This window comes from Pyricularia oryzae, chromosome 3, assembly GCF_000002495.2.
Source record: "Pyricularia oryzae 70-15 chromosome 3, whole genome shotgun sequence".
Lineage (NCBI taxonomy): Eukaryota > Fungi > Ascomycota > Sordariomycetes > Magnaporthales > Pyriculariaceae > Pyricularia > Pyricularia oryzae.
In genome coordinates this window covers 5,109,542-5,135,538 of record NC_017849.1, presented here as the reverse complement: position 1 = coordinate 5,135,538, position 25,997 = coordinate 5,109,542, and the positions used below count along the sequence as shown (strand labels likewise).

Below are 25,997 nucleotides of genomic sequence, written 5' to 3'. Positions count from 1 at the left end.
ACCTACCTAATCATTCGGGAAGATGAAAAAAAAAGTTCTGAAAGAGGGTAAAATGCTCTGCAAAGTTTGGAAACCATAACGGCAGTGACTGTGATTGCGCCCAAGGGAGTTCCAGCCCAGCGGTAAACTTCCCCGAGCACCCTCCAAGCACGCAGTCAACTGCCGTCTCGTTTTGTCCATTACTCATGCCCATGAAGGGCTTCTTCACAGAAGAATTGCTTTGTTTAAAAATGTTGAAAACAAACTAAATACATTCCTGACGAGGCTCGTTCCTTTTCGACACCGTCATATGTGGGTAGCCCAGTTTGAATCGCTGTCGACCATTATCTAGGTACCTAGTCAACCATCTTAGACACTCGTCGGTGGAATAAGTCTACTGGGCATCTTTCTCGCCCTTGGTGCTGGTCAGCCGTGCGGTGTTCTCCATGATCTCGACAAGGAAGGGCTCGAGTGGTACTGCTCTCAGCGAAAGAAGTTGACTTTTTTGCCGTCCTCGGCCTGGCCGCAGAAGAAACTTTGAGGGGGTGCGACTGTGCCTGACGTCTCTGGGTGGCAGCGATGCGGCTCTCGACCCAAAACGCTCCACGTCGGTCTCACCAACACCCCATCGATGGCCTCTATCCGCTGATGAATGCCGAGGTTGTCGTCAACCGCATCCTGCTCCGGTATAAACTGTGCAGCATGAGAAAGGCCATCTCGATCTGCATAGCTGGCGACTCATCAACCAAGACCTTTTTTACGATTTTTAATTCCTGTAAGCGACCAGGGCATCATCCAGCTCAAGGTCGACGAGCTCGGGTAGCTCCAGCACGTCAGAGGATCGGACGACCCTGATATAAAGGTCAGTACGTGGCTCTTTCTTCTTAGATGCGGCCATTGGGGACAGTCACTCACACGTTGGGGAAGAAGGAACAGCGCCAGTCTCTCAAGCTTGGTTCTCGACGTCGGCTAAATGGGCAATGTTGGTATTCATCTCGCGGACAATTGACGCTCAGGGGTAGGCTTCGTACGTCACTCAGTGGGCCACTTGTTCTCAGGCACCACACAAAAGATTGACTTGAAAACCTCCTGCTGGGTGAAGAAGGTCCTTCATGGCATGATGTCTTGTGTATGAGCTCCTACGTCAGTAAAAGCGAATATATGGGGTTGTGTCTGCCTCCTCTAGTCGCGGTGAACGCTTACCTAGGAGGTCACAGACTTCCTGCCACTTGTCAGGGATGAAGGTCCGGGACAGGAGTAAGCACTTGCAATTTTTCAGCACCTTGATTGCCTTGTGGCGCTCCCCTCGTACTCTTAGCACGTTGGTCGCCTCGCCCACGATCAGGGATCAGATATAATTCGTGGTAAGGTCCCATGCCTCGCCGTGAAAACTGGTGTGCTCTTTCGCCACCATCTCTCCTTTCTCCCTTGACTCCGTGGCGGCTGGTACAAGATGGCAAGCGGTCGGTCCTACGACATGCAGTGACGACTATTGTCCCTTTGCTGGATCCCAAGAAGCTTGTTTACCCCAGCATTCGACGAGGACGTTTTTCTTGATGCAGATTTCGCTACTAGTGAAATGGTGCAGCTCGAGCAGCATGTCGACAAGCGTCTAGTGCTTGGTGGGTGGGTTATGACGACCTGGAAGTACTGAGTAGACGTCAATGGTCAGCTCCAGAACATATGAAGCAGTCTTCTGAGTAGGTCGTCAACATCACTTGACAGAGCCACATAGATACCATGAATGGATTGGGTTTGGAGCCTGGACTAAGCGCTCTCTTGCGCAATGCCAAATCCGGTTGTTATTCTTTATCAATACTTGAATGTCTTTTCCAGATGGTCGGAATATCGAAGCAGTTTTCGAATTTTGCATGCAATTTTCCGAAAACCTGTGTGGGTGCCTACCTTACCTACCTACCTTACCCAAATTTGGACTTTCCTAAACGAGCGATTGCTGCGTACAATCCCCTCCGGTGCCAGCCACTCTTACCTGACAAAGCAGGGCATTCACCGATAAAATTCCTCGCTCTGCATCTGAGAACAAAGTCATCTATCCAGCAAAGACCTTTTTCACCTCGGATTGTTTCTATTGAATCATTCCGACACACACGCGGAGGATATACACAATGGTCAGTCAACCAAAGAGGCCCGGTGGCCCCCCTCCTACACCGCAGCAGTCGGCGCAGAAGAAGCCCGAGCTGGATGGAAATGAGAGGCTGGAGTTTGACAAGGTACTGTCCTATCCTGCGTTATTCCCAATGCACTCTTTTCAAGGCAATCTGAGACATCATGGGAAACTAACCAGCTACCAGCCTGGAGGGAAAGCAAAGGAGGGCCGAGACAATCAGTCGCAGATTGAGGAAGTTGCCAGTTCCACGGAGCAGATTCGATCATCCGATCAGGAAGGAGTGCGCAACCCCGATGCATCTCTGGAGAGTGAGTATTGGGTCGAATATGGATGGCAATAACTCCGACGGGCTTGATCTCCTCAATCCCAACGATGCCTCTCAGCCAGACTGGTTCAATTTTCTCGAGGCCAAGATCAAGGGAACCGAGAACCAAGTCAGTGTCACGGGCGTTCCGGTTCCGGCTGCCATCAAGCTAACAAAAGGACATAGGAGTCCTGCATGCGTTTGATCCAGGCGTTCAAGTCGGAGCGCCTGTCTTTCATTAACCGGTTTCCAGGACCCCTAAATGCTCCCACCAGTCCTAATTATTGCAATCCAGATATGTGGAGTGGGCCTCTCCGTCCCTATGCACTTTTTGATGTCAGATATCGGGGTCCAGATACGTTGGGGAGGATTGGCTGGGAACGACTGGCCTCCAGAAAGAGAGAGCTCGTCAAAAATGCCTGTTATACTCACGGCTACCTAGTGGGAGCAGCCATATCGCTGATCCCACTAGTATGGCTCCATGAAGATCCAGGTGCCATGAACCAGATCCTGGCTAAATTGACCGAGGATATGACCTTCGTTTCCGGTGCTGCATTCGCCTCAACCACAGTCGGTTTGAGCTTTGATAAGTTACTCAAGAAGCTACGGCGCTTGTGGCACTCTGAAAAACTAAGCTCGTACCGTGAGAAGGCCCTTGCCGCAATTGAAAAGACCAACAAGTTGTTCGTGGCAGCATGGCTTGTACAAGGGGCCATGTGGTCCAAGGAAACTGAGTGGCAGCTCTACTCGCTCTGTCTGAACCCCAAAGAGCTCATTTTTACAAGCAACGCCGACATCTTTATTGATGTGGCCGTGGCCCAGAGCCGCATGCTGGCGATCAAGGATCACGTCCTCGACGAAAGGCTACGTGCCATGTGGCCCATGCCAGTCGTGTACGATGATGCTAGTGATAGCAACTAAAATAAGTAATGGCAACTGGCAGTGGAGTTTGTCCAGATAGTCAGCAACTTCTTGGGTATGGCAAAGCCATATCAATACCATGAGAAGGCGCAGGAACCAACCAGGTGGGCAAACAAAACGGAGATACAGAAGAGCTGGAATAGGCACTCAGAGAAGGTGATGGCAAATGTCTTCAAGCAGGGGAAGGGAGCTCAAGATGATAAAAAGCAATGGTTCAGCACGCATCCTCCTTCTGTTAATCTTGCCTCTCCCGGGTAAAACTTGTCGCAGACGTAACATCATAGGAAATTTTCATTTGGATGACTATCACATACGACCATACCCACTGGAATATACGGGATCCCGTCCGCTCTCCCCTAGTCAAACCAGTGAGGGCCGAACTAGTACTCAGGTGGGTGACCACTGGGGAATCCTCGGTGTTGTATGTGTTTTTGCAATTTTTTCTTCTTTTTGCTACCTACAGTTTGGGAAGTAGAATCTCTTCCCACGCAAGGCGCTGTCGACTTCTCGGTCAGGTAAAGAGCTCGCTCAGGCCGTGGGGGCCTGTGGAGGCGAGGCTTCAGCGCCAGCCAGAAAGCAGCGACGACTGCTGTGATGCGGAATACTATGCGATCAAAAGACCAGAAATGGGTCTCGGGTGGTACATAAAAACGTCCAAATTCAATTTCGCCAACATATTTATCAACCGCAAAAGATTTGTCATTGGGAATGAAACGACTTGAAGGAAGCAACGTCTTATACAGATGGTTGATAAAAAGAGAGACAGCTCAACACTGTCAAATGTGGATTCCTCGTATTGAGATTTTCATGGAGATCCTAGTTGTACGCGCACAAAGCGTATTTAAAGATTCCCATGGTCCTAGTCGCGAAAAAAAGAGAGAGAGAGAGAGAGAGAGAGAGAGAGAGAGAGAAAGAAAAACAAGTCCTCCCGCTAAAAAAAAGCCCCTATCGTCGACTTCTCGTCCAAACAACATCGCAAATCCAATGTCCAATCCTCCACCCACTACTAAGGAAACTTCTCTTCGCATTTCTCACGACATTTCTTCCTGAGTCCTTCTTCATCATTGGGAAAAACGGGTCTCATTTTCGGCAGGCAGGCACTGAAACACGAGGCCCTCAAGGCATGGTATCTCCGGTGTATCTGGGGCCTATGGGAGGAGCCCGAGCTCGAGTCCCTGGCGGCGATGACGGGGCCCTCTTGGCTGTTGGTGCTCAGGTCGACGGCGGCGGCGGCGGCGCTGGCCAATGTAAAGACGGTGAGAAGGCGGAAATCTTCATTTTGAGAGGGTAGAGAGGATATGTGAGGCTTGGTTCTGATGTTTGTCTGAGTGATGGAGGTTATGATGGAGGTGATGATGTAGGTGATGAGAAACGAGGTTCAAAGATGTCAATACCAGCTTGGCGAAGCCGTCCTTTATACTACTAAAAGTACCAGATTGGCATGGTATATGCACACATTCTAGACACCCTTCTGCATACTCCGGGTCAGGGGTATGATGTTGACACATCGCATCTTTGAGACTTGGTCATGGCTTTGGCAAAGATATAAAAAAAAAACCCCAAAGAAAAAAAATACATCAGGCAGGAGAGACTCCCCACTGCATGATACGGGGCAAAATGTGTACATCTGCGCAGTAGCACAGTGAGCTGAGCTTTGTCGGTGTACGTGAACAGCAGCAGTAGTCACACTAAGCGGACATGGTCTTCCGGGATCTATGGGCATCGAATCAGATCCTGATGGCAACTACGCTAATTTCCGGATATTCTATGCATGCGTTCAATGGGACAGACAGATCCAGATCAGATCATGGATCTTCATGGCACACGGAGGGGCTTCAACAAGCCTCAGAGCCTCACCTGGACAAATCAACGGATTCGTGCCTCCTCATTGTACGATTTGTATAGAGGATGGCCCAATTGAGATCTGCAGTATACGCTTGTGGAGTAGCACAAACATTCGGCGTTGCCGAACACAGTGGCCATTGTTGACCAGAAAGGGGAGAATGATAATAATAATAATAATAATAACAATGATAATAATAATGAAGAAAAAGTGTCTCCCTCGAATATCAGAATGGCAAAGGCCCCATATATTAAAGAGGAGCGTATGCTGCCATCGTATTAGAGATTATCATGTCCGCATTGTCCCTGGCATATAATAGTGCCCCTCAAGAATGTTGAAAGTGGATCTTTAGCTTATATTTATACTTATCCCTAAGGGATGCATGGTTAATCATGTTGTCCAAGTATATTAAGCTCCGAATGATGTGCCTCTTTAAACTACAATTTGCATGACAAGTTCAAAAGATTTTCGCCTTGTTCATCAGTGGTTCTGCGGTTCGTGCACTCCATGTGCCATGGATCCGGGGTCTGAGGACAACCCGCTCATTGAAGAATGCATGAATATCAGGACATGATCGCTATTTTCACGAATCAGTCCGAGATTCTTTCACTACACGGAGGGGATTTAGCTGTTCAATGCAACTACTTCTCACGTTCCAACAGTCTCAGGCACTGAGTCGTGGACCCAGGGTCATAGCATCAGAGAAAGTATAGGACGTAGACAAAATTCTTCAGTCAAGAGCCTTTTTGGGCAACCGTTAGGGTTTTCTCGTCTTGTGGGTTCTGTTCCTTCCTGTTCTGGTAGGATTTTGGTTTCTAGAGATGTGCTTCAGTTCTGATCCTTCTTGGGCGAGTGTCTTCGGCTTATTCCTTGGCTTGCTCGTTGGAAGCATGCCAACCTTCTCTGTTTCCGGCATGGCCATCTTTCACGTATTCACTTGCCAAACAGTAAGCTCGGCGTACCGTTTGACCTGGCGCATGACTGCATGGAGTTTGAATAAAACTCGGTAGATATCTCAAAACAAAAGAAATATCTCATTTATAAGGCACCTGCGTCCTCTACAATCAATTTCATCCCAGACTGGCTTTTTCCATCGTAAAAAAGACAAGCATTAAAACATGTACTTGTACAACAAATAAATAACGTACAACTCCACCCAAGTGCAGCACAGTAAAGAACCACCAGATGTGACTAGGCAAAATTATCCGTCCGGTCAACCCAAATATCCTCAAGCTCCGCAAAGTTCTGGAAGTGCAGCGGCCGGTGGACGTCGCTGTAGAAGGGTGCCGGGGTGTCGAGCTTGACGGGCACCGGCTTCTTCAGCATACCCGAAAATGCCGAGCCCATGAAGCTGTAGTTCCACTTGCCGTTGTCCGGCACCAGGAAGAAGCCCTTGTAGCGAGGGCTGAGAAGAAGCTTGCGCTTCTCGCCCATGGTCGTCGTGAATCCTTGCGGTTGATCGCTCTGGATGTCCTTGTTGTCCACACCCCACTTGTAGCCCTGTGGTGTAAGCGCCCACGCCGACAGTGAGACACTGCCGGGAGTGAAGGAGACGGTAACGGTCAAGGTCTCGCGACCTTCATCCTGCCACTCGGGGTGGGCGTCGCGGAGCTTGGCGTGCTCTGTGACGTCCACGGCAGACATGTACGGTAGCTCGTTGCCAGACATGGTGTGGATGACACCAAGAGGCTCCATGCTCTTCAGGGTGTCGTGCACCGGTAGGTTCTGAGGAAGCTGCACGTTGCGTAGGCCACCGATTTGAGGGACAAGGACGATACACTTGATCTCCTTGACCTGAGAGTTGTCGGCTGGCGAAGATCCGTACAGGTAGCCGGCAACTTGGACACGCAGGTCGGCAATCTGGATGAACTTCTTCAGGATGTTGTTAGGCATAACGTAGGTAATGTCATCCAAGCTGCCATCAGTCGACGACACATAGATGTTGTTTGCCCTGGTTCGAAGGTTAGACGAGGCAATGGCCCTGGTGCGCCATTCGGTCTTGGAGGCAAAGGTCTGCTGCTCGAATTGAGACGTTGTCGTGACAATAATCTCCTCCCCGTGCACATTTTGGGTCTTGGTGGTAACCGCAGTGAGCTGTTGCTGCTCCTGTTGCTGCTTCTCGATCTCTGCTGCCTGTTGCCTTTGCATGGACGGCGAAGAGATCTCCATACCCAAGATAATGTCTCGCACTTCTGAACTGGTCAGACTCGACACGTTGACGTTGTTCTTCTTGCCGTAGTCGTTCAGGATGAGATCACGGAGCTGCGTCTCCACCTTGATCCATTCTTCATCCGTGAATGATGGCCAGATGTGGTGGTCCTGCGTTATCACAGTCTTGTCCGGCCTCAGGATGAGTTTGGTCTTGTCTTGGTTGACGTGCAGGGCCCTAAGGATAAGGACCAGACGCGAAAATGCCGTGTAAGACGAAATGCTCTTGAGCCAGTCGTCGTATAGATTAAAGAGCACCATTTGTGGCTCAGTAGCTCGAAGAATCATGTCGCCGAGCTTTTCCACCTTCATGGCAGCCTGGAATGGCAACTGCAGCTCTGAAGCACGAATAGAGATGTTGGGGAAATCCAACAAGTTGACCTCAAGAGGGTCAAGCAGACCCTTGCGAGTAACAATCAACTGTTTGGGCTGCTCCTCCACGGGCAATGATCGGATCAAAGCAGCGACTTCTTCAGCAGTCTTCCACTTGGCCAGCTGGCCAAGACGCTTCTGTCCAGCCCAGACACTTGTGTGAATAATTTTCAGGAACAGCTGTCCAGTTCGAGGATTGAAGATGAAGATTGCACCGTTGATGGGTTTCGTCGTCAAGTTACCCTCGAAGGTCTTGTGGATAGTGACACGGTAGACGTTTGTGTCATCAATAAAGAGCTGCGTCTGGTTGCTGAAAAGTTCCGAGTAGTTCTGAGAGTTCAAGAACTCCTGGTTCGATTCCGAGGCATACAGCTGAAGACCCTTTCGGATACGCTCGCGCAAGACGTACAGCGCAGGGTTGGACTTCATGATCTTGGCCATGGCCTGCTGGATCAGGACCTTGAGACCAGGGAAATATTGTCCGTAGCCACCAAATAAATTGTACGCCAAATCTATGCCGAGCAGTAAACCGGTTGCAGACGGATAGAGACTCATGCTGTCCGTAGTGTAGTCGAGATATTTGGCCCTGTGGTGTTGTTGAGTACCCGGTTAGCCTCTTATATCATCAGGGGTATCCTCTGGGGTATCCTATCGGATGTCACATGTCGACTCACCTGACGTATCGCTCAATGTCGTGGGAGTCGTAGTCTCCATATCTCAATTGCACACTGTTGTTCGACGGAATTAGCGTTTTGCCATGTAAATACAAGTAAAAACAGGGTAGTACTTACTCGATCCAGAACTTTGAGGTGGAAGTGTTCTCGATGGTGTCTTTGGTGTCAAACAGCATCGAGGGGCGGGTCACGTTCCATTTATGCGTGGCAAAGAGCTGGATGTCAGCACAAGAGCTGTTCATCTTGTACGACTTTCGGGGGTGGATAGTCTCCTTTTGGCAAGTCTCGATACCCAAAGACTCAAGCTCTTGGTCGAAAACTTGACACAAGTCCATGACGACCGACTCGTGAATCTTCTGCCACAAATGTGCTCGGAAGATCTGAATGAGCGAGATTTTGAGTGTAGGAATTTTACCGTCTAGATCAAGTACGCTAGAGTCAGTTTTGACCGGAGAGAACATTTAATGGCATTGAGGACATACGGAGGAAGATTCCAGTAAGATCAAGCTGGACCTGGAAACCGACGTAGACGTTGGCTCGGTTGATGGTGGGTGACCACCACAGCGTGAAGCGACGGTTGGGAATTTGACTTAGACCGGACCGTTGCGCGTTGGTAAGCTTCTTGAATTTCATCGACTCTGTAAAAAGGTGTTAGATACTATCGCACAGGTTAGTAGTGATAGAACGAGGTACATACCTTCGAAACCGCTCGCCTTCTCCCAGAACAATCCTTCCCACGAACTGAAGCCTGTCGCCTTGAAAAGTGTGTGCTCGAGAATGGTTTCGACACCACCAAGAGCTTGGATAACGTCGGTTCTGTGGGAGATGGGTCAGTACAAAATAGTCAACGTGTCGTCATAACAGAGGGCCGTAGGTGCTCACCGGTAGGAGTTGAGCTGCCATAGCTTGCCGTCGTGGCGCTGGCTCGTCCACCAGAATGGGTTGTTCCTCATGAGCTGGTAGATCTTGAACTCGGACCGGACTCGGAATCCCTTGTCGAAACTGAGCGTCGACCTGTCCTTTTGGAACAGTGTTGCGATTCTGGGCAGACCACGGTCCCAAGAATCCTCAAGATCCTCCAAAGTCAGTCGGCGGTTCTGTTGGTTGGCCTCAAGTCGCTTCTGTGAGTACTCGGTCCAAACCCGCTGCGAGTCGATGAACTCAGACTCCCAGCTGGTGACATAACGGTAGATCGACGGGATGAGAGTTTCTTCGTCATGCGTCATGCCTGCACGGAAATGCGAAATTCCAGTGTCGGTTTGCTTGCTGAGCCTCTTGTCACTGGCAGGAATAAGAATATGCGAGCCGGAGATCATGCCGAGACCACCCAGCTCCTTGGGGGTGTAAAAGACGGCGGGAGGGAATCTGGACGGCATCTTGGAGTTCAATCCAATCTTGACACGAGTCTGGATCTTGGTCTCGCACTTGACGATTGTGTCCAGAAGGTCCACTGTCGACACAGCAGCTTCACGGTAGTATGTGAAGAGCGCAATCAAGGCAGTGTTCCACTTGTTGGCAATCTTTGTAAATGTAGTGGACCCGGAAGACATGAGAATTTGGCGAATACGGTTGTTGAATTTCTGAATGTCCTCCTCGGTCACTTGAAGGAAAGCATGTGCCGTCCTCTCCTTGGTTGTGTTGTCCACGAGTGACCATACGCTCTCCTTGACCGAGAAGTCCTCGTTCTGGTTGCGGCATTTTGGCAGGATGCGCACCTCAAAACCACACATCGAGAAGAGCAGGTTGGGGTTGTCCCTGCTGTAAACACTGGCGAAAGTGTCCTCCCATTCAATGGTGGTGATCGATCGAGGCAGACGGTTCTTGAGATCCCAAAATACGGCCCTGCCGAGGTTGACATCGTGACGCATGAGCCTCATCCTTGCATCACGGGGCCAGCATTTCTTTGTCTTGTAACCAATAACATTTTCGAAATTGGGATCAGGTTGCTCGGTGAGGAAACGCTGGATAAGATCCCTGGATTCGTCGGCTGTGAACCTTAGACACACCCAAATCTTGTCGATGTACCTCGAGTACAGACGAATCGGGTGCTTTGTTTCAGTTTCCCGATCCTTGAATTGCAGGAAATCGTTTGGAGATTGCGGAGGCCCAGCAATCTCACTTGCTCGCTGAGGTCCAAGCAATAGCAGATCCAGAATTAGACCATAGTACTGGAAGACAAATGCGGAGAATTGAAGACCACGGATCATGCCATAGCTGTTGACGTGGTTCATGTCCTTGTAAGTAAGTGACACGTTGTTCTTGGCCGTGATGTAGTCAGCCAAGTTGTGGTCCATGATTAGTCGAAGAAGTGAGTTGAGAAGAGTGAGCTCAATCTTTTCGTAGACCTTGGAGAGCTGCGTCTCGATCATGACGTTGCACTCGCCGTCCTTGGTTTCCCAGACATCATGCAAGTTGTTGATGCCTTGAGCCCACTTGTAAACAAGGAGAGGCGGGACCTCAGAGTCTGCAGGCTTAATCCAGTTAGGGAACAAGTGGCGCTGGTCGGCCTGGTACCACAAGTACTGGTCAAGGTAGGCGTCGCTAATCTTCTCAATTGGCTCAATGTCGTACACCGGGTTGATGGTACTGTAGTTGTCGTTCATGTCGATACCAACCTCCTTGAACGCCCTTTGGGTAAGCAAGAAACGCTTGATCCTTTCCAATGTGGTTCCTGGACTGTCGTAGGCCTGCTCGATCAAGGCCAGCTCCTCACGTTGGCTCTGGTTCAGCCTTCCCTTTGTAGAGTAGGACTCTCGCAGACGTTCGAGGGCAAGGATGAGGATCTTGGTGTCGTGTTTGTAAGAAACGCTCGGGAAAGGGATCGGGGAGAACTTGCGTGACTCCAGCCAGTGGACCGTGGTTGTGTAGATGGCCACTGCCTCTTCAGACGAGACGTACGGGCCGTCCTTCATGTGGTTGTGCTGTCTCTCCTGCTCAGCCTTGAGCCACAAACGGGTAAGACGGCCAACGTTCTTCTTTGCCACAGTCTTGTCGACAGTAGCTCCACGTCGAATACGTTCACGGTTGTAATGGGCAACCGAGATCCACCAGTCGGCCTTAGCCTTGACATACCGAAGAATAATATTCTCGATAGCCGCAGGCAACCCGGGGACCTTCCATGGAATGTTACTCTTCCAACATCTCCAGGCCTCGGAAAGATGCTGGAGAACAGTGTTAACCTTGTTCTGCTTGATTCCCTCGGGCATCATGTCCATCAAGTCTGCCATAACGGAGGCTCGCAGCTCCAGGTCGAAGTGAGATTCGACACGCTGCTTCGTCACTGTCTTGGCAACTCCCTTGCTGTGACGACCCTCGAATTGACGCGACAGCAAATTACCAAGCCACCGCTCCAGTAGTGGAATTATACCGCGCATGAAGAACAGCCAGACACGCCAAGCAGGGGCCCAGAAGCCGCAACCAGGACCTTTTCCTACCGCACCAGAGTTGAAGCGGTAGTAAATCAAATGCTTGAGATCCTTGCAAGAACGGATCTGGTGCATAAGCTTATACTTGTACCGGTACATACCAGTCAGCTGACCAACATGGTTGAAGGCGTACAGGATACCGTCAGCCAACTGGAAGGCATCGATGTTGCCAAGGCGGTACTGAACTTGGGCATCAACAATAAGCTTGGTTAATCTCAAAATCTCACGCATGAGATGGAAAGCATTTCCAAAGCGTGACTTCTTCCGTTCCTTGGTCGTCAACGTTTTAACAGGCTTCAAGTTGAAGTTGTAATCCAGGTGCAGATAGGTCAAGTTCTTGCGGTGGATAAGGAGGTTGAGCATGTTGAAACCCTGTCGGCACACCTGAAGACCTGCTTCAACCCAATCTATCGTTGTCTGCTGGAAGAACTTGGTTTGCTTCAGTGTGCTCAGGAGATTCTGCTTCTGTAGTGATTTTGGCTTCTTTGTGTGCAGCTCGTTGAGGACATATGTTTTCAAAAGTTTCTGGTACGACACGCGGACCTTGACGGGTTGCTTTGGCGGACAGTGCTCAAGATACCACTGCTTGACCATTGGTACATCTTGGGCCCGAACCATACGACCGGACCGTCGGTCGAAGGGGAATGGTGCCCACCACAGCTGGATGGCCGAAGCTGTGTCCTCATTGTACAGATCCTCGCCGTCAAGGAAGGGCTCGAGCGCGGGTGGAAGCTCGAATACTTCATCCTCTGGCTCCTCGTTGTTCCCGGCGCCAAATATCTCGTCCTCGTGGCTGACTGAAATGTTCCTTGGTGCCACAGCCCTCGAAGAAATTGGGTTGATGGACATGTCAAAGTGGAATGCAGGCAGATCAGGGTTCTCGGGCTGCTTGTAGACAATCTGGGGGTGAGAGTACCAAGAGATCTGCACACTCCTCGGCAGATGGTTGTAGAGGTATGGGAACGCAACCCTCGACTCATTCCTGACTGGATTTCGGAAAATGATACGGTCGATGGCGTTGAACTCGCCAAAGTCTTCGTCGTTAGGGTCGATGTCTTTGTACAGAGGTTCAAACCGCGGCCCACCAGGAAGCGCAACATTCAAAGCCTTGGCTGTGAAGAAGCTGTTGCGCTCAAACAGGTAAAAGTAGTTTGGATCGATCGTGTTTGTGAGGAGTGGCGTGCTCAGTCGGTAGAGCGTCGCCATTTGCTGCAATGTCAGGTTCCATGTCTTATAGCTTGGTCCATTGACATGCGGTGTGTCAAGGAGAGGTCGGTGGTCGTAAAACCACTCGTACACGGCTTCGTCCTCCTCTTCGTCAAGCTCAAGCTGAATAGGTTCCAAAGGCTCCACACCCTCGATGTTTTCAGACCACGACAACGGCGGCTCTTCGTCGTCGAAAGGAGGGAATCGCATTCGCTTGAAGAGCATTCGAGTCTGCTTCTCCTGTCGCATGACCAACCACATTGTTGCCCACTGCGCATGGTAAACAGGCTCGATGACGCGGGGAATCTCGTTGACCAGCGTCAGACATCCGTTGACATGGTACAGAACCTTGACCTCCCTTGCAGACTCCCAAGGCATCGGCATGTTCTCCAAAAGCTTCATTACGGCATGCGGCATGAACTTTAAAGCACCAAGATAGCTGCGCTTGTCGTTGGTGTACTTTTTCTGGGAAACATCACCGATGTCCTTCACGATTTTGCGCAGATGCTCCGGAGGCATGTCGGCCTTCTGCGTCTCGACGAAGCCGCTCTTGCGCTTCTCGCCAAATCGATTCCTCTGCATGCGAAGCCATTCCTTCTTCTTCTGCTCGAACTTTGCAGCGTGGGAATCGTTGGACGGTCGGTAGCCCGGGGGAGGAGGCGCTGGGACTGACGGCGGAGGAGGAAGAGCTGAAGATGGCGGAGGAGGAGGAGCACTCGGCGGCGGTGGTGGTGGCCCCCAGCCGGGAGGGGGAGGAGGGATCGCCATGATCCTGGTTCCAGCGAGCGCAAGCCCGTCTTCACCTCCCGTCGCGACCGCGGCGAAGTCGGATGGTGGCGACTAAGCGGTTCAGTCTATCACGTCGCAATGTTGTGACAGTGAAAACAAAGCTATCGAGTCGTTCCAAGGCTTCGTGGCGCTGTATGTAGACAGTAGAGTCTCACAGCGATAGCGGTTGATGAAACGTCGCTCCCAGATGCGGTGGTGTTGGGACGACGACGTTGTTTTTGATAGGCGATTGGCCGTTGTCAAGTACAAGTACAATACAGTACGCCTCTCGCAACTTTTTCTGGATCCTCATGCAAAGCACGCAAGGCACCATGAACGAGCGCGGCGCCACTAGCACTAGCGCGTCAGCAAGTCCCCATCGCATCACGTGACTTTGGAGCTTGGGCAAGGAGCCAGACGGCATCCCCCTCTCTGACTAACCCACCAATTTTTGCAAAACCCCACCTGGATTTTGGTGGGCGACGTCTTTGTGTGCGAAATCGACTTGCCAACCGACGGCGACATCGAGCAACATCGAGGGTTGATTTTCCAGAACAAAACCCACACTACCACCACCAAAAAAGTTGCCCAGCATGTCTCGATTTTTCCGCGGCGGCAACGAGAGCTCTAGCGAGAGCAGCTCCGACGAGGAGGAGCTTTACTCCGAAGAGGAGGAGGAAGAACTCGAAGATGAGGGAGATGACTCCGACAACGACGGTTCTGGCGATGATGATTCCGACTCCGACTCCGACGCCGACGCTGGCGGCAAGAAGAAGGGTGCGGCAAAGTTCTTGGTGGACGACGACTCCTCAGATGAGGAAGACAGCGATGCAGAGGTGACCACAAAAGTCAAGAGTGCCAAGGACAAGCGCCTCGATGAGCTCGAGTCTACAGTGACGGCCATCGCAAATGGCATGAAGATCAACGACTGGGGCTCTATTGCGACAGGTAGGTCAGATGGAAGATGGAGATGCGCGAAAGGTCAATGTGGTTTATTTACAAGTACTGATTGAATGACCGTTCTACAGAGTTCGACAAGCTCAACCGCCAGGCTGAGAAGCTGCGCACTGGTACAACTGCTCCCAAGATGTACATCAAGTCTATCGCAGATTTGGAAGACTTCATGAACGAGACTCTGGCCAAGCAAAAGGTTACCCCCAAGAAGATGAACGCCACAAATGCTCGCGGTCTGAACGCCGTCAAGCAGCGCATCAAGAAGAACAACAAGGAGTACCAGGCACAAATCGATGCCTACAAGGCCGACGAGTTCGAGTTTATGATGGACACAGAGGATGAGGAGGAACCGGCACCAAAGCCCAAGAAGGCGGCCAAGGTCTCCTTTGACGAGGCCACTGCAGAGGACGAGGAAGATGACGAGGGCTTCGCGAGGGTTGGCAAGGGTGGCAAGACCCTGCAGTTCACCCCCGAGAGCATCTTCAAGCACCTGCGGTCAATTCTGGAGTCTCGTGGTAAGAAGAACACCGATCGTGGCGAGCAGATCAAGATCATGGAAAAGCTTGGCGAGATTGCCCAGACACCATACCAACGGATTCGTGTTCTCCTCGCACTCGTCTCTTCACGCTTCGATATCGGTACCAGCGCAGGCGCGGCTCTGTCTGTCGAGCACTGGAAGGCTGCAGAGAAGGAGCTGTCTCTCCTGCTGACCGTCCTCGACGAGAACAAGGATCACATTGTTCTGGAGAGCGCCGAGGAGTGGGACGACGACGAAAAGCCCCCTACCCTCGAGAAGGGCGAAAAGTACATCAAGATCCCTGGAAGCATCGTGTCCTACACGGAAAGGCTTGATGACGAGCTTACCCGCTCTCTCCAAGCCATCGACCCTCACACCTCAGAGTACATCGACAGGCTGAGTGACGAGGGTGCTCTGTACAACATCATTTTCCGTGCCCAGCTTTACTACGAGGGTCTTCGCAAGGATGCCTCGCTCGAGATCCCTCAGGAGAGCTTGAACCGTGCCATCATGCGCCGTCTTGATCACGTTTACTTCAAGGTTAGCACCGCAACCTGTTTTGGTGTGACACATTTCTAGATAACTTACTAACTATGGCTTGCACAATCTAGCCCGCTCAAGTCATCAAGATTCTCGAAGAGAACAGCTGGAAGGCTGTTGGTGACAAGGCTTCCAACATCACTCCCCGTGAGCAGACAGTGGAGGCCGCCCAACTGGTCAACGTCCTTTGCAACTACCTCTTTGCCAACAGCGAGGGCATCCACAGGGCACGAGCGATGCTGTGCCAGATCTACTTCTTGGCTCTGCACGATGACTACTACAAGTCTCGTGATATGATGCTCATGTCTCACTTGCAAGAGACCATCAGCAGCTTCGACGTCCTCACCCAGATTCTTTACAACAGGACACTTGTCCAGGTTGGTCTCTGTGCCTTCCGCAAGGGTCTGGTTTACGATGCTCAGAACACTCTGCAAGACATTTGCGGCAGTGGTAGGCAGAAAGAGCTGCTCGCTCAGGGTGTGATGATCCAGAGGTTCAACCAGGTCTCGCCAGAGCAGGAGAGGTTAGAGAGGCAAAGGCAGCTGCCCTTCCACATGCACATCAACTTGGAGTTGCTGGAGTGTGTCTACCTCACGTGCAGCATGCTGCTCGAGATTCCTCTGCTGGCCCAGACTGGCTCATCGCCCGACATCAAGAAGCGCATCATCAGCAAGACGTACAGGCGCATGCTTGAGTACCACGAGAGGCAAATCTTCACTGGACCCCCGGAGAACACCAGGGACCACGTGATGCAGGCATCCAAAGCCCTTGCCGCTGGCGAGTGGAAGAAGGCCACGTCCTTCATCCACAGCATCAAGATCTGGGAGTTGATGCCTAACGCCGACGCCATCAAGACCATGCTTGCCAAGCAGATCCAGGAGGAGGGTCTGAGGACATACCTTTTCACATACGCTCCCTTCTACGACACATTGAGCATTGAGACGCTGAGCAACATGTTCGAGCTCGAGTCAACCAAGATCTCGGCCGTTGTGAGCAAAATGATCAGCCACGAGGAGCTTGCCGCTGCCCTCGACCAAGTCAAGCAAACCGTCATCTTCCGCAAGGGTGTCGAGCTCAGCCGTCTGCAGAGCCTTGCCCTTACCCTCTCAGACAAGGCCAGCTCGCTCATCGAGTCAAACGAGCGTACGTTGGAGCAGAGGACCCAGGGCACAAGCAACGCGTTCGAGAGGCAGGGCGGCAGGGGTGGCCGCGGCGGTGGCCGAGGCAGAGGCGGCGGCAGGGGAGGCCCGCGGTTTGGCGGCAACACACAGCGGCAAGCTGGTGGCACGCAGTTCACCGGTGGAGCGCTGGGTGCGGCTGTACGTGCGTAGATGTGTGGGCTTTTCTGTGTCGGTTTCTGTTATTTTGTTCCACTTTGGTTTTTCTGGTTGCATAGACAGGCAGGACATGGGTGTCAGGCCAGTCTAGGAAGACAAAAGCACGTCTTAGAGTCTGCTGGGTCAGGGGCAATTTGCCTGTTTATGACTTGACCAGCCAGCCTCTGTCCGGGGGGGCGTTCTGAATTAGGGATAATTGACGTTTTTTTATGATCTTCCAAGTCGGTTGTGCTCAGTGTCGAGTAGTAGTGTATGTCAAGCCACGTGGTGTATGTTCGGTTGGTCTTGGTCCTCTGCTCGGTTCCTCTTGCGTACGGCTTGGTTCTTGGCCCAAATGACTGCGGGGTAGATGGGATCAAGAGTTATCTGTCCTGCGGAATGGCATGCCATGCTTCCGGGCGGGAGCGGTGCCTGCAATAATGCCATTTTGGGCCATGGAGAGCAGAGCCTCCGGCTAAATTCGACGATCCATATGTCGCTACCGTGTGAAAGGGAAAGACGGAGAACGACACGCCGAAAAGGACAACAAAGCTCATAATGATTTCGTTCATTGCTGCTGGTTTTTATATCACTGGAAACAGGCCACATTTGATGGTGAGTTGAAGAAGCATTTTATGTATCGATCTTGCTGCAAATTATACCCCTTTTTATCTCTTCTTCTTTTGGTCTATCCAAGTTTCTTTTCCCTATCAAGTCTTTGATAGTACAAAGTTGGTTGGCTGTTGACCCAACTATCTTTGACGCCACAATCCAATAACATAAAAGCACCACCCCCTTTTCCACCCCAGTTCCCCACAGCACCTTGTAAAATGAAGCTCGTCGCCAGCATCGCGCTGCTCTTCACGGCAGCCGCGACGGCCGAGGTGGTGGTCAGCCGGGTGGTGGACGACTTTCCCTGGTCGAACCCGTTCGGCGAGCACGAGACGCCGCCCGGGTTCGAGGCGACGTGCACGGCGACGCGGACCTTTGCCGCGCGTCAGCACCTGCTCAGCGAGCTGCAGAACGAGGAGCCGCTGGGCCTGAAGCCGTGGGCGAACGCTCTCAAGTACTTTTTCGGCGGGCGGCCTTTCCCGGGTAGCTGGGACGGGATCGACGAGCACGGGCCCAAGCGCGACGTGGTGCTCATGAACTTTACCGACATGCCCGAGGCGGTCAAGAAGTGGTCAGAGGTGCAGCGCAGGGACAAGGAGAGCGACGGCATGTGGCTGTACGGCGTCTACCACAAGAACAAGCCCGGCATCAAGATCAAGGGCACCGCCACGCCCCGGCCTCGGCCCACCGCCAGCGTGGTGGGTGGCGGCGAGGAGGAGGAGGAGCTGGACGCCGAGGCGGCGAGGCTGCCACCGGACGAGGACCTGGTGGTCATGTTTGCGGCCGGCGCCGTCTACCACACGCTTCCGCTGTGGGTGGCCGAGGGCAGCGAGTGCGAGGCGGAGCTGGCGGATCTGGAGCGGTACGGGCCGGTCCTCAAGGACGGCGGCGTCACGGGCTGGGTGGTGGACCGGACGGTGCCAGACCTCGACTCCGACAGCCGCGAGATCAAGTTCACGGTCAAGGCGCAGGTGCTCAGAGAGACCGAGGCCGGCAAGAAGGCGCGCGTCGCGAGGGAGAAGGAGGAGGCCGAGGCTTCGGCGGCCGCCCTGGCCGCTTCGAGGTCCGCCGATGGTGCCGAGGCTGAAAAGTCCAAGGATGTGGCCGACGAAGCTGCGGCGACCGGTGCCAAGGATGAGTTGTAAAGGAGATAGTGTTTTTGCGAGTGTGGTCTCGCCTACATATTTTTTGGTGTCTTTCTTTTCCTTGTTATCTTAGTGTGGGGGCAAATGCATCTAAATTATCAGGTATTTCGTTGCAGAGGGTTCGGGCAGTTCCTTGTATTTGGTCACCGGGCTATATATTAAATTATACCCTCACTATTATATAAAGTGCCATATGGTTCACCTTGTCCACCTTTCACTGTCATCCACAGTAGTGTCTTCGTACGAAGTATGTAGCCATATACTAGTTCTAGGCTGGGATTATTCTAGTCGATACGGCTGGCAAGATTACGGAATGGTCAGGTCACATTTTAGCCTCATTTGGGTACCTAATCACTCGGAGTTGACACAGATTGACATGCATTTTGTCTTACCCAGCTCAAACCCTCACCGTATCTCTGGTGACTGAGGCTGACATCATGGTCCTAGCAAGGGCTTGCAAGACTTGATCTGTCAGTCCCAGTCCAGATCCCTGGAGCAATTCCGCGATTAAATCCATCAGTAGGAATACGAGCCGCCAGTCAAGTCGGGATGATTGAGGCTGAACCAACCATCTTCACAGGGCTGTATCGTCCACTTTTTTCTTTTTGCTTTTTTGTCCCTCTCTTTATTCGTCATTCCACGTCTCAGGTAAAACAGGGCGTGAGATTATCCCGACACCCGAGAAAAAAAGAAAAAAAGAAACAAATATACCGGAGAAGCTGACCGGTAAGCTGGGAACCAATTGCACCGTGGAGGGTGACAAATGAATGGTCCGCAAAGCCCCTAACCGTATAAATTCCTGCGACACCCACACGAAAGAACGAAACAGAAATAAATAAATAAAAAGAAAAAAAAGATAAAAGGATAAAAAAGCAACATGGAAATGGCGCGACAATTGCATCCTTTCAGGGTACAGTATAATAGATTTGTACGAATAAGAGCGCGCTAACCGCTCGTCTATGTTCAGCTCAACGCCAGCCACAAAAAGAAAACAAAAAGGGCAAGAATAAAAGTCTCACTCGCAAATATATCCAGACTAAGTCAGGCGGAAGGAAACTGCCGCCGCGGGAGCCAAAGATAAAAGAAAGATCTACATGATCAACAAAAAAATATGTAGAAGCAAAGCTGAAGAAAAAGAAGCAAGACAGCAGCAAACCAGCTCTAGCAAATCGACCCCAAAATACCTCCTACCATGTCAAGCATGTCTCCGCACTACACCACCACCACATATCTGCCGGGGGGTCGCAGATATACAACGAACAACGCACCGGCGTGGTATACGGACCCTTTTTGACCCTCTGCCACATATGCGCGCATGCGGAGCAGCAAAGAAAATGCCGGGCCCTCGCATCGCTGATGTTAAGCAATCCCCTGTGTGTGAGTGTGTTCCGAATGTGTGTTTGTGTGCAGTGAAGCAGCCCATACCTGAAAGGTCGGTGAAGGGGGGAGAAGGCTTATGACGACGCTTGCAGTCCTGCAGTCTGTTCTTGCATCTGGTACACCTGAGGGAGAAAAAGTGTGGTAGCTTACGGTGACTGGTCCACAGTCAGAGACCAAACAAGATTTTTTTCTTTCCCCTATTTGTCCGCGCAGAGAAAGGTGAGCCGTACTCATAACCCGCAAGTAAGGCGCTCGAAAGAATGTCTTGGATCTGCCTGCTCTGCAGAGCCCCCTATTCCCCGGGACGGGTTGGAGAGACAAGGCGAGCCTTTTTGCGCCAGCCACATATATCGTGGTTGGCTACGGCTTGCCGCCTCCTTTTCATTCCCCCGTTGGTTTTAATTTAACAAAAAAAAAAAAAAAAAAAAAAAACGAATCAAGATACCTAGCCCAGGTAAGCAGCTTGTCGGGATTCCCACAACCCCAAGACAACAAAACATCAGGCTAGAACACACCGCCTCTTCCATGGATTTCTCTCAGAGACAACAAGACGTCTGTGGCTGCATTTGTGAGGCTCGCTTGCTGGCTTTGCTTGGTATATCTGTTTACCCCCCTGACGTTTGCCCAGGCTAAGGAGCGGGACAAAAGACTAAAAAAAAAACAAAAAAAAAAAAACAAGGAAAGATTCCTCGATATCACTTGATAGAAGCAGTCACATAATGGTTGGGGGCCCAGTGAGTTTCCCTGGGATACCCAGCTTGTCAGCCAGCGAGAAGACGATAGAGCCCAAAAGAAAGAAACCTAAACCCGAAAAAATCTCTGTGGCGCGGGAAAGGCAACAAAGGAGGGGGGAAGGTGGCAAGAGAGGAGGGTGCGGGTGGTGGGCGGCGTGCCCTACTTAACAGACCCGTGATATAGGGGCGATATAGAAGGCTGATATAGGGCAGAGTAAGGGAAAAAATAAAAAAAACACCCCCAAGCCCACAAGCCCCCTCACTTTTTTTTGGGCTGGGCGAAAGCTGGGAACAGAGAAAAAAAAAATGCCAGCACATCAGAACCGCAAAAGTCCAGACTCTTTTGAATGGTACCCCGGCACGCAACGCCCGGCCTCACCACTTCCCAGCTTGACTTTGCCGGGGTGGAGGAGAGACAAGACGAACCAAATCCGAAAAAGGCCACCGTATCGTCGTTTTTCCCCCACCCACAAAAAAGCCCGCCCATAAACGCGCTTTTTTTTTTCGTGATCAATGCCTCTTTCGGTCTGTCGGAAACACCGGGTTGTGTTCCTGTTGTCTTTTTATCTACCGCCCATCCCAATAACATATCCCCTTTTTTTGTTGAACCTTGGCTTGAGGAACCTGCCAATGTTCGGAAAAGGACACCGGGGGTTGGTTGAGTTATTCCTGAATCCCTTCTCACTGGAGCCATGTCCCCTGGCTGGACGTTTGTACGGCTGGGCCGAAGGGCTAGTTCTTGTTGATATCAGGTCAAGCTATAGCTTTGCATGTAACGCTTGTCAGGGGAAACCCTTCACCGGTGCGTCCGTACCTTGCTTGGTTCTTCATGGCCGTGCATCGCGTTGTTTTGCAGGAGGGTCGGGCGGCAAGCTTGGCCCAACGGGATGATGGGGGCAGACGCACACATGATGCTGCTGATGATGGAATTCATACCCGATGGATGGGGCGCGCCAGTCGGAGCAAAGGGACGCGTTGGGCCCGAACGTGTTCCTGAGGGGGCCGCGGATCCAAAGAGGAGGCCCGAGGTCGTTCGGCACAGGGAAGCCCAGCGAGCCCAGCGAGCCCAGCCTATTCCCCAGCCCATACAGCCTATACCATGTTTGGCCCTGGGAATACCCCTCTGAAAGACAGCCTCTCACAATCACATGTCCCGCCTTTCCTCGGCCCTATTGTGGCACTCGAGCTTCTCTCTTTTTTTTTCGAAGTCTGTGCAATGCAGGCATTGCCCGCGCCTTCCTTTTTCATCTTATATACTTCGACTCTGTAGATTTATTTTTTTCGTATTCATTCTATTGTGTAAAGACAAGGAGGAACGATGTAGCGTATTCTCGTTGTCGGCTTCTTCCGTATCGTCGTGCCCGTTGGAGAAGTCAAGAGAAAAAAAGGGGCCTTTGTAATTGCGTGCAAACCCAGTGTCAGTTTCGTCTCCACAGATCAGCAATTGTTGTTCATTGAGAAAGGGGAATTAGGTTCCCTCGAAGGTAAAGAATTGGGATGAAAAAAAAGGAACTGTAAAGGCTTGGCAGAAGAATGAGGAAGGCGAAGAAGCCAATAACCCCAAGCGTCCCCCCGCAGCAAACTTCCGATTCGAAAGTCGATTTTTTCTCCGGCGGTTGGCGTCAAGCATAAGCGAAATAAGGACTGCCAGATTTATCTGATAAAGTAGTTTTGGTTGGTCCAAACAAAAAAAATAGGTAGCGAATTAAAACAACCAAACAAACAGAGAAAAAATAAAAACGGGAGTACCTAGGTACTGTACCTTATGGAGTAAAGAGAAGAAAAAGCTTGTACCGTGGGAGGAGCTATTACCATGTCAATCAATTTCCAGTCAAAACTCTGTTGGACCAATGAACCGCCCCAAGACCATGAACATGTTTGGTACCAAACCGTATCCACCACCAACTGGTGTTTCTAGGCAAGGTAGGTAAGGTAGTACTTGGGGGCTGTTCGTTGTGGGCCCCCTCAAAGAGGGGGTTACAAAACCTTGATTTTCGAAAAAACCGTGGGCCAGCAAATTTGTTAGCAGATCGCTAACAAAGTAGCTCATGAAAGTTCGATTCACGTTCGTAAACACTACACCCACGAAAAAGGTTAGAATTTGCAGATAAATTGAAGCCGTGAATTGCGCTGTAGATATCTATTTCTGGAGTTTTGGCTCAATCGCCCTTTTCCGGTCGCTCAAGCGGTCACAAGGCGACCCGGGTACTTCCAACTCATCCTTTCTACCACCCGGTATTGGCGGCGAGGAACGGTCTTCAAGCGGTCTCGTATCCTGAAGTTGACGGGGAGAGGGTGTAGCCAATGGTATATACCGTGGGAACGGTTTGGAAGGCCTGTTTGGGGCGGGAGGTGAGGCTGATTGCGAGGATCGTGATACGCATATGCTGATAGAACAGGCAGAGTCGGTATCCACGGTAATATTGATCTGGGTACTTGTATTTCCAGCTGAAATTGGCCCTTTATCGACGAACCATGACTGTGAGGGCTGTGAATCGGTCTTCTTCCTTTTTCCAGGGCGTTCCCTGACCGCCGGAACGTTCTCCGGCGTGAAGCCGAGGTCCTCCAGATATCTCTTCTGTTGTATCTTAATCCCGTTGGGCATGCCCTCTGTTTCTCGCCAGCGTTGAATAGCCTGATTCTTATCCCTATACCACGCATCTCTGACGAACTTTTCTTGTTGGTATAGGGCTGTTTCCTCGATCAACGCCTGTTTGGCTTCGTGAGCGACCCGCATATCTTCTAACGTATTAGCGGTCTGGAACTGCTTGTCTTTTGACTTCAACGTCATTTTGACTTTGTAACGTGAAGCGCGTTGAAGGCGTTTTTGCTTATTCGTCTGCTCTTGGGCAACGCGTTGCTGTAGGATGATCGCCTCGTTGGCAACGGCTTGTAAATCCGAGATAGCATCAACGGTATCTGAACTAAAGTGGTGCGCCTTGGCCGCCATACGGCTTGCCGCATATTTGGCCCGTGAAAATCGTTCAGCGGTAGGAAGGGAGTCCGGATATCGCGGTGTATTCGCTGCCGTGGCGTGGCCACGCAGTTTGGCGAGCACTTTGGTGCCGTCGACAGGAAACAAGCCTGTATCTTGGAAACCGCTTATTACGTGGCCAGTTGTGAAAGCCGTTTGCCAGCAGCGCTAAGTTAAGGGAAGATATATCAGTTTACCGCTAAATTAACCTGTAGATCGAAAACGACTTACTCGAATCGCAGCAACGAAATCTGAGCGGGTGAACACCGGAATACCGGTGTTTATATGCTCATGCAGGACCGCCTGCAACTCGTTTTTCAGGTGAGTGAACACGGATACGTCCATGGGCTGCATATAATGCGTTGAATGAGGCGGTAAAATAACGATCTCGATATCAAATCTGAGGCAATAATCAAGTATCTCCATGCCAAAGTGGCCGGTAAAGCCGTCGAGAAAAAGCCACCTCCAAATACGTGTTTTGGCCCGCTGTGAATTTGGATCGATTTTGGCCGCAGTGCGGTTCACAAAGTCGAATCTGACGTCAAAGTCATGACCAAACCACTCTTTCAACGTGGGAGATCCGATCGATTGCACGGCAGCAACTTCTGGCCACGAATACCGGTTGAAATGCTGTATCCAGGTGAGCTGGATATCTCCGTTGGAAAACCCCGTTTCTGACCGCGTAAAAACGATACCCTCAGGCAGATCCAGATCAAGCCAATCGCTCGTTGGCCACTTTGTGAAGATACAGAAGGGCGGTAGCGACTGCCCAACAGCGTTGCCACCGCCTATCAACGTACAACTCTCACGGTTAGCCGGATCCGCGGTGCGTGGCTTTTCATGCCTCTTTTTCGTCACGACCAATACCGGTATCCGGCCATCTCTCACACCGATTCTAGTACCACATTCGTCAGCGTTCCAGGCCGCTGAAGCCGTGATCCCAAGCTCTACCGCATGAGCCGCCGTGCGGCGATACCAGGCCTCCACAAGATCGATCTGTTGCTCCCAACTAAGGCGAGTAATCTCGACGGGTTGTTGTTTGGTAAGTCGCAGTTCCGGGTGTTTTTTACGCCAACGGCCGTACCAGTTCATTTGAATTGGACCACAGGGCGGTATACGTGACTGACGCATCAGATTGGCCGCAGATATTACGTGTTGTGAGTCGGGATATGCACCAAGTTTATCAAGCTGCATGATATACGCAACGAGAGCTTGATCTTCAGCATCAGTCAACAATGAAGGCCGCCCGCTGCGCTTTATCGATATCTTAGGAATGCCATTGATCAGGAGATTACGAGCATGCCGCTGAGTACTCGAATACGGGTAACCGTTCCTTTTACAGAACGATCGTAGCGATTCTGGCTTGGATCTGCCCTCCCGCGCGGTATCCGCCCTACTGCGGTGAGTTTCGACATATTGGGCATACATGCGGGCTCCTAAGATAGCTGGAGATTCTGGGGACGTCATGATATAGGTATATTTGCGGTAAGTGCAATTGTGTTGTTATGGAACGGGATTACACTCGGCATAAGTTAAATTGTTAACGATTTTCTAGGTAAAAAACTGATGCGGGGTGGCCCACGGTTTTTTCGAAAATCAAGGTTTTGTAACCCCCTCTTTGAGGGGGCCCACAACGAACAGCCCCCAAGTAGTGTAAATAGCTCCGTAGCCCCCTAGGTAGGGCAAGACAAGGTACGCGCAACACCTGTTTATTACCCGACTAACTTTGTTTTTAATAATAATCATAAATAAAAAAAAACTCTTACTCTCTCTGTCCAATCTCCGCACTCAATGCTTCCACAGCGAGTACAAGTGTTCCATTCTCGGTTCCCACACACGCTGTCACGGTTCCATTGGCCCCCCCCCCCCCCCCCCCCCCCGAGAGCCGTGCGCTTGCAGTGCTTGCCCTCGAGAAGCCACCCGCTGCTACACACCCACGGCAGTTCAAATTGAGCTTGCCCTGCCTAAAACCTGCATTGAGGCTGTCAAACCCTTCC

At 51.3% G+C, this 25,997-nt stretch overlaps 6 protein-coding genes and 1 non-coding gene across 7 annotated transcripts; 5 read left to right on the top strand and 2 right to left on the bottom strand.

The window, feature by feature from the left end:
• Nucleotides 1-373: 373 nt before the first annotated feature.
• MGG_16897 (uncharacterized protein) lies at nucleotides 374-877 on the bottom strand (the record flags this gene model as incomplete). The annotated part of the gene is made up of 3 exons (XM_003712753.1): nucleotides 374-514; nucleotides 598-672; nucleotides 764-877. 3 exons carry the CDS (start codon nucleotides 875-877, stop codon nucleotides 374-376), a joined length of 330 nt encoding a protein of 109 aa, XP_003712801.1.
• Nucleotides 878-2,465: 1,588 nt separating this feature from the next.
• Nucleotides 2,466-3,332, top strand: MGG_12902 (uncharacterized protein; the record flags this gene model as incomplete). Its single annotated transcript, XM_003712752.1, has 2 exons — nucleotides 2,466-2,541; nucleotides 2,598-3,332. Exon 2 carries the CDS (start codon nucleotides 2,607-2,609, stop codon nucleotides 3,330-3,332), a length of 726 nt encoding a protein of 241 aa, XP_003712800.1. The 5' UTR covers nucleotides 2,466-2,541; nucleotides 2,598-2,606.
• Nucleotides 3,333-3,644: 312 nt separating this feature from the next.
• MGG_20341 lies at nucleotides 3,645-3,760 on the top strand. The gene has a single exon (XR_001729796.1). It is a non-coding gene; the product is annotated as a 5S ribosomal RNA (ribosomal RNA).
• A 454-nt stretch (nucleotides 3,761-4,214) lies between these two features.
• MGG_16896 (uncharacterized protein) lies at nucleotides 4,215-4,821 on the top strand. Its single transcript, XM_003712751.1, has one exon. The coding sequence runs from the start codon at nucleotides 4,456-4,458 to the stop codon at nucleotides 4,621-4,623; it is 168 nt and encodes a 55-aa protein (XP_003712799.1). The 5' UTR covers nucleotides 4,215-4,455; the 3' UTR covers nucleotides 4,624-4,821.
• A 1,300-nt stretch (nucleotides 4,822-6,121) lies between these two features.
• MGG_05244 (pre-mRNA-processing-splicing factor 8) lies at nucleotides 6,122-14,130 on the bottom strand. Its single transcript, XM_003712750.1, has 6 exons — nucleotides 9,312-14,130; nucleotides 9,127-9,245; nucleotides 8,912-9,067; nucleotides 8,547-8,847; nucleotides 8,430-8,483; nucleotides 6,122-8,341 (listed from the first exon to the last, which is right to left on the bottom strand). The coding sequence occupies exons 1-6, from the start codon at nucleotides 13,826-13,828 to the stop codon at nucleotides 6,367-6,369; spliced, it is 7,122 nt and encodes a 2,373-aa protein (XP_003712798.1). The 5' UTR covers nucleotides 13,829-14,130; the 3' UTR covers nucleotides 6,122-6,366.
• A 154-nt stretch (nucleotides 14,131-14,284) lies between these two features.
• On the top strand, nucleotides 14,285-17,397 carry MGG_16895 (eukaryotic translation initiation factor 3 subunit C). The gene is made up of 3 exons (XM_003712749.1): nucleotides 14,285-14,776; nucleotides 14,857-15,839; nucleotides 15,911-17,397. Exons 1-3 carry the CDS (start codon nucleotides 14,422-14,424, stop codon nucleotides 17,168-17,170), a joined length of 2,598 nt encoding a protein of 865 aa, XP_003712797.1. The 5' UTR covers nucleotides 14,285-14,421; the 3' UTR covers nucleotides 17,171-17,397.
• On the top strand, nucleotides 17,274-19,103 carry MGG_16894 (uncharacterized protein). Its single transcript, XM_003712748.1, has one exon. The coding sequence runs from the start codon at nucleotides 17,986-17,988 to the stop codon at nucleotides 18,910-18,912; it is 927 nt and encodes a 308-aa protein (XP_003712796.1). The 5' UTR covers nucleotides 17,274-17,985; the 3' UTR covers nucleotides 18,913-19,103.
• The last annotated feature ends 6,894 nt before the right edge of the window (nucleotides 19,104-25,997 follow it).

What these genes read in the sequence shown, in the direction of transcription:
- MGG_16896 (XM_003712751.1), top strand. Translation starts at nt 4,456, where the DNA reads ATGGTATCTCCGGTGTATCTGGGGCCTATGGGAGGAGCCCGAGCTCGA.
- MGG_05244 (XM_003712750.1), bottom strand. Translation starts at nt 13,828, where the DNA reads ATGGCGATCCCTCCTCCCCCTCCCGGCTGGGGGCCACCACCACCGCCG. An exon ending in TCTTACTGGAATCTTCCTCC is followed by an intron (nt 8,848 to 8,911) that starts GTATGTCCTCAA and finishes TACTTGATCTAG; the next exon opens with ACGGTAAAATTCCTACACTC. An exon ending in GACATTGAGCGATACGTCAG is followed by an intron (nt 8,342 to 8,429) that starts GTGAGTCGACAT and finishes ACAACACCACAG; the next exon opens with GGCCAAATATCTCGACTACA.
- MGG_16895 (XM_003712749.1), top strand. Translation starts at nt 14,422, where the DNA reads ATGTCTCGATTTTTCCGCGGCGGCAACGAGAGCTCTAGCGAGAGCAGC. An exon ending in CTGGGGCTCTATTGCGACAG is followed by an intron (nt 14,777 to 14,856) that starts GTAGGTCAGATG and finishes ACCGTTCTACAG; the next exon opens with AGTTCGACAAGCTCAACCGC. An exon ending in TTGATCACGTTTACTTCAAG is followed by an intron (nt 15,840 to 15,910) that starts GTTAGCACCGCA and finishes TGCACAATCTAG; the next exon opens with CCCGCTCAAGTCATCAAGAT.
- MGG_16894 (XM_003712748.1), top strand. Translation starts at nt 17,986, where the DNA reads ATGAAGCTCGTCGCCAGCATCGCGCTGCTCTTCACGGCAGCCGCGACG.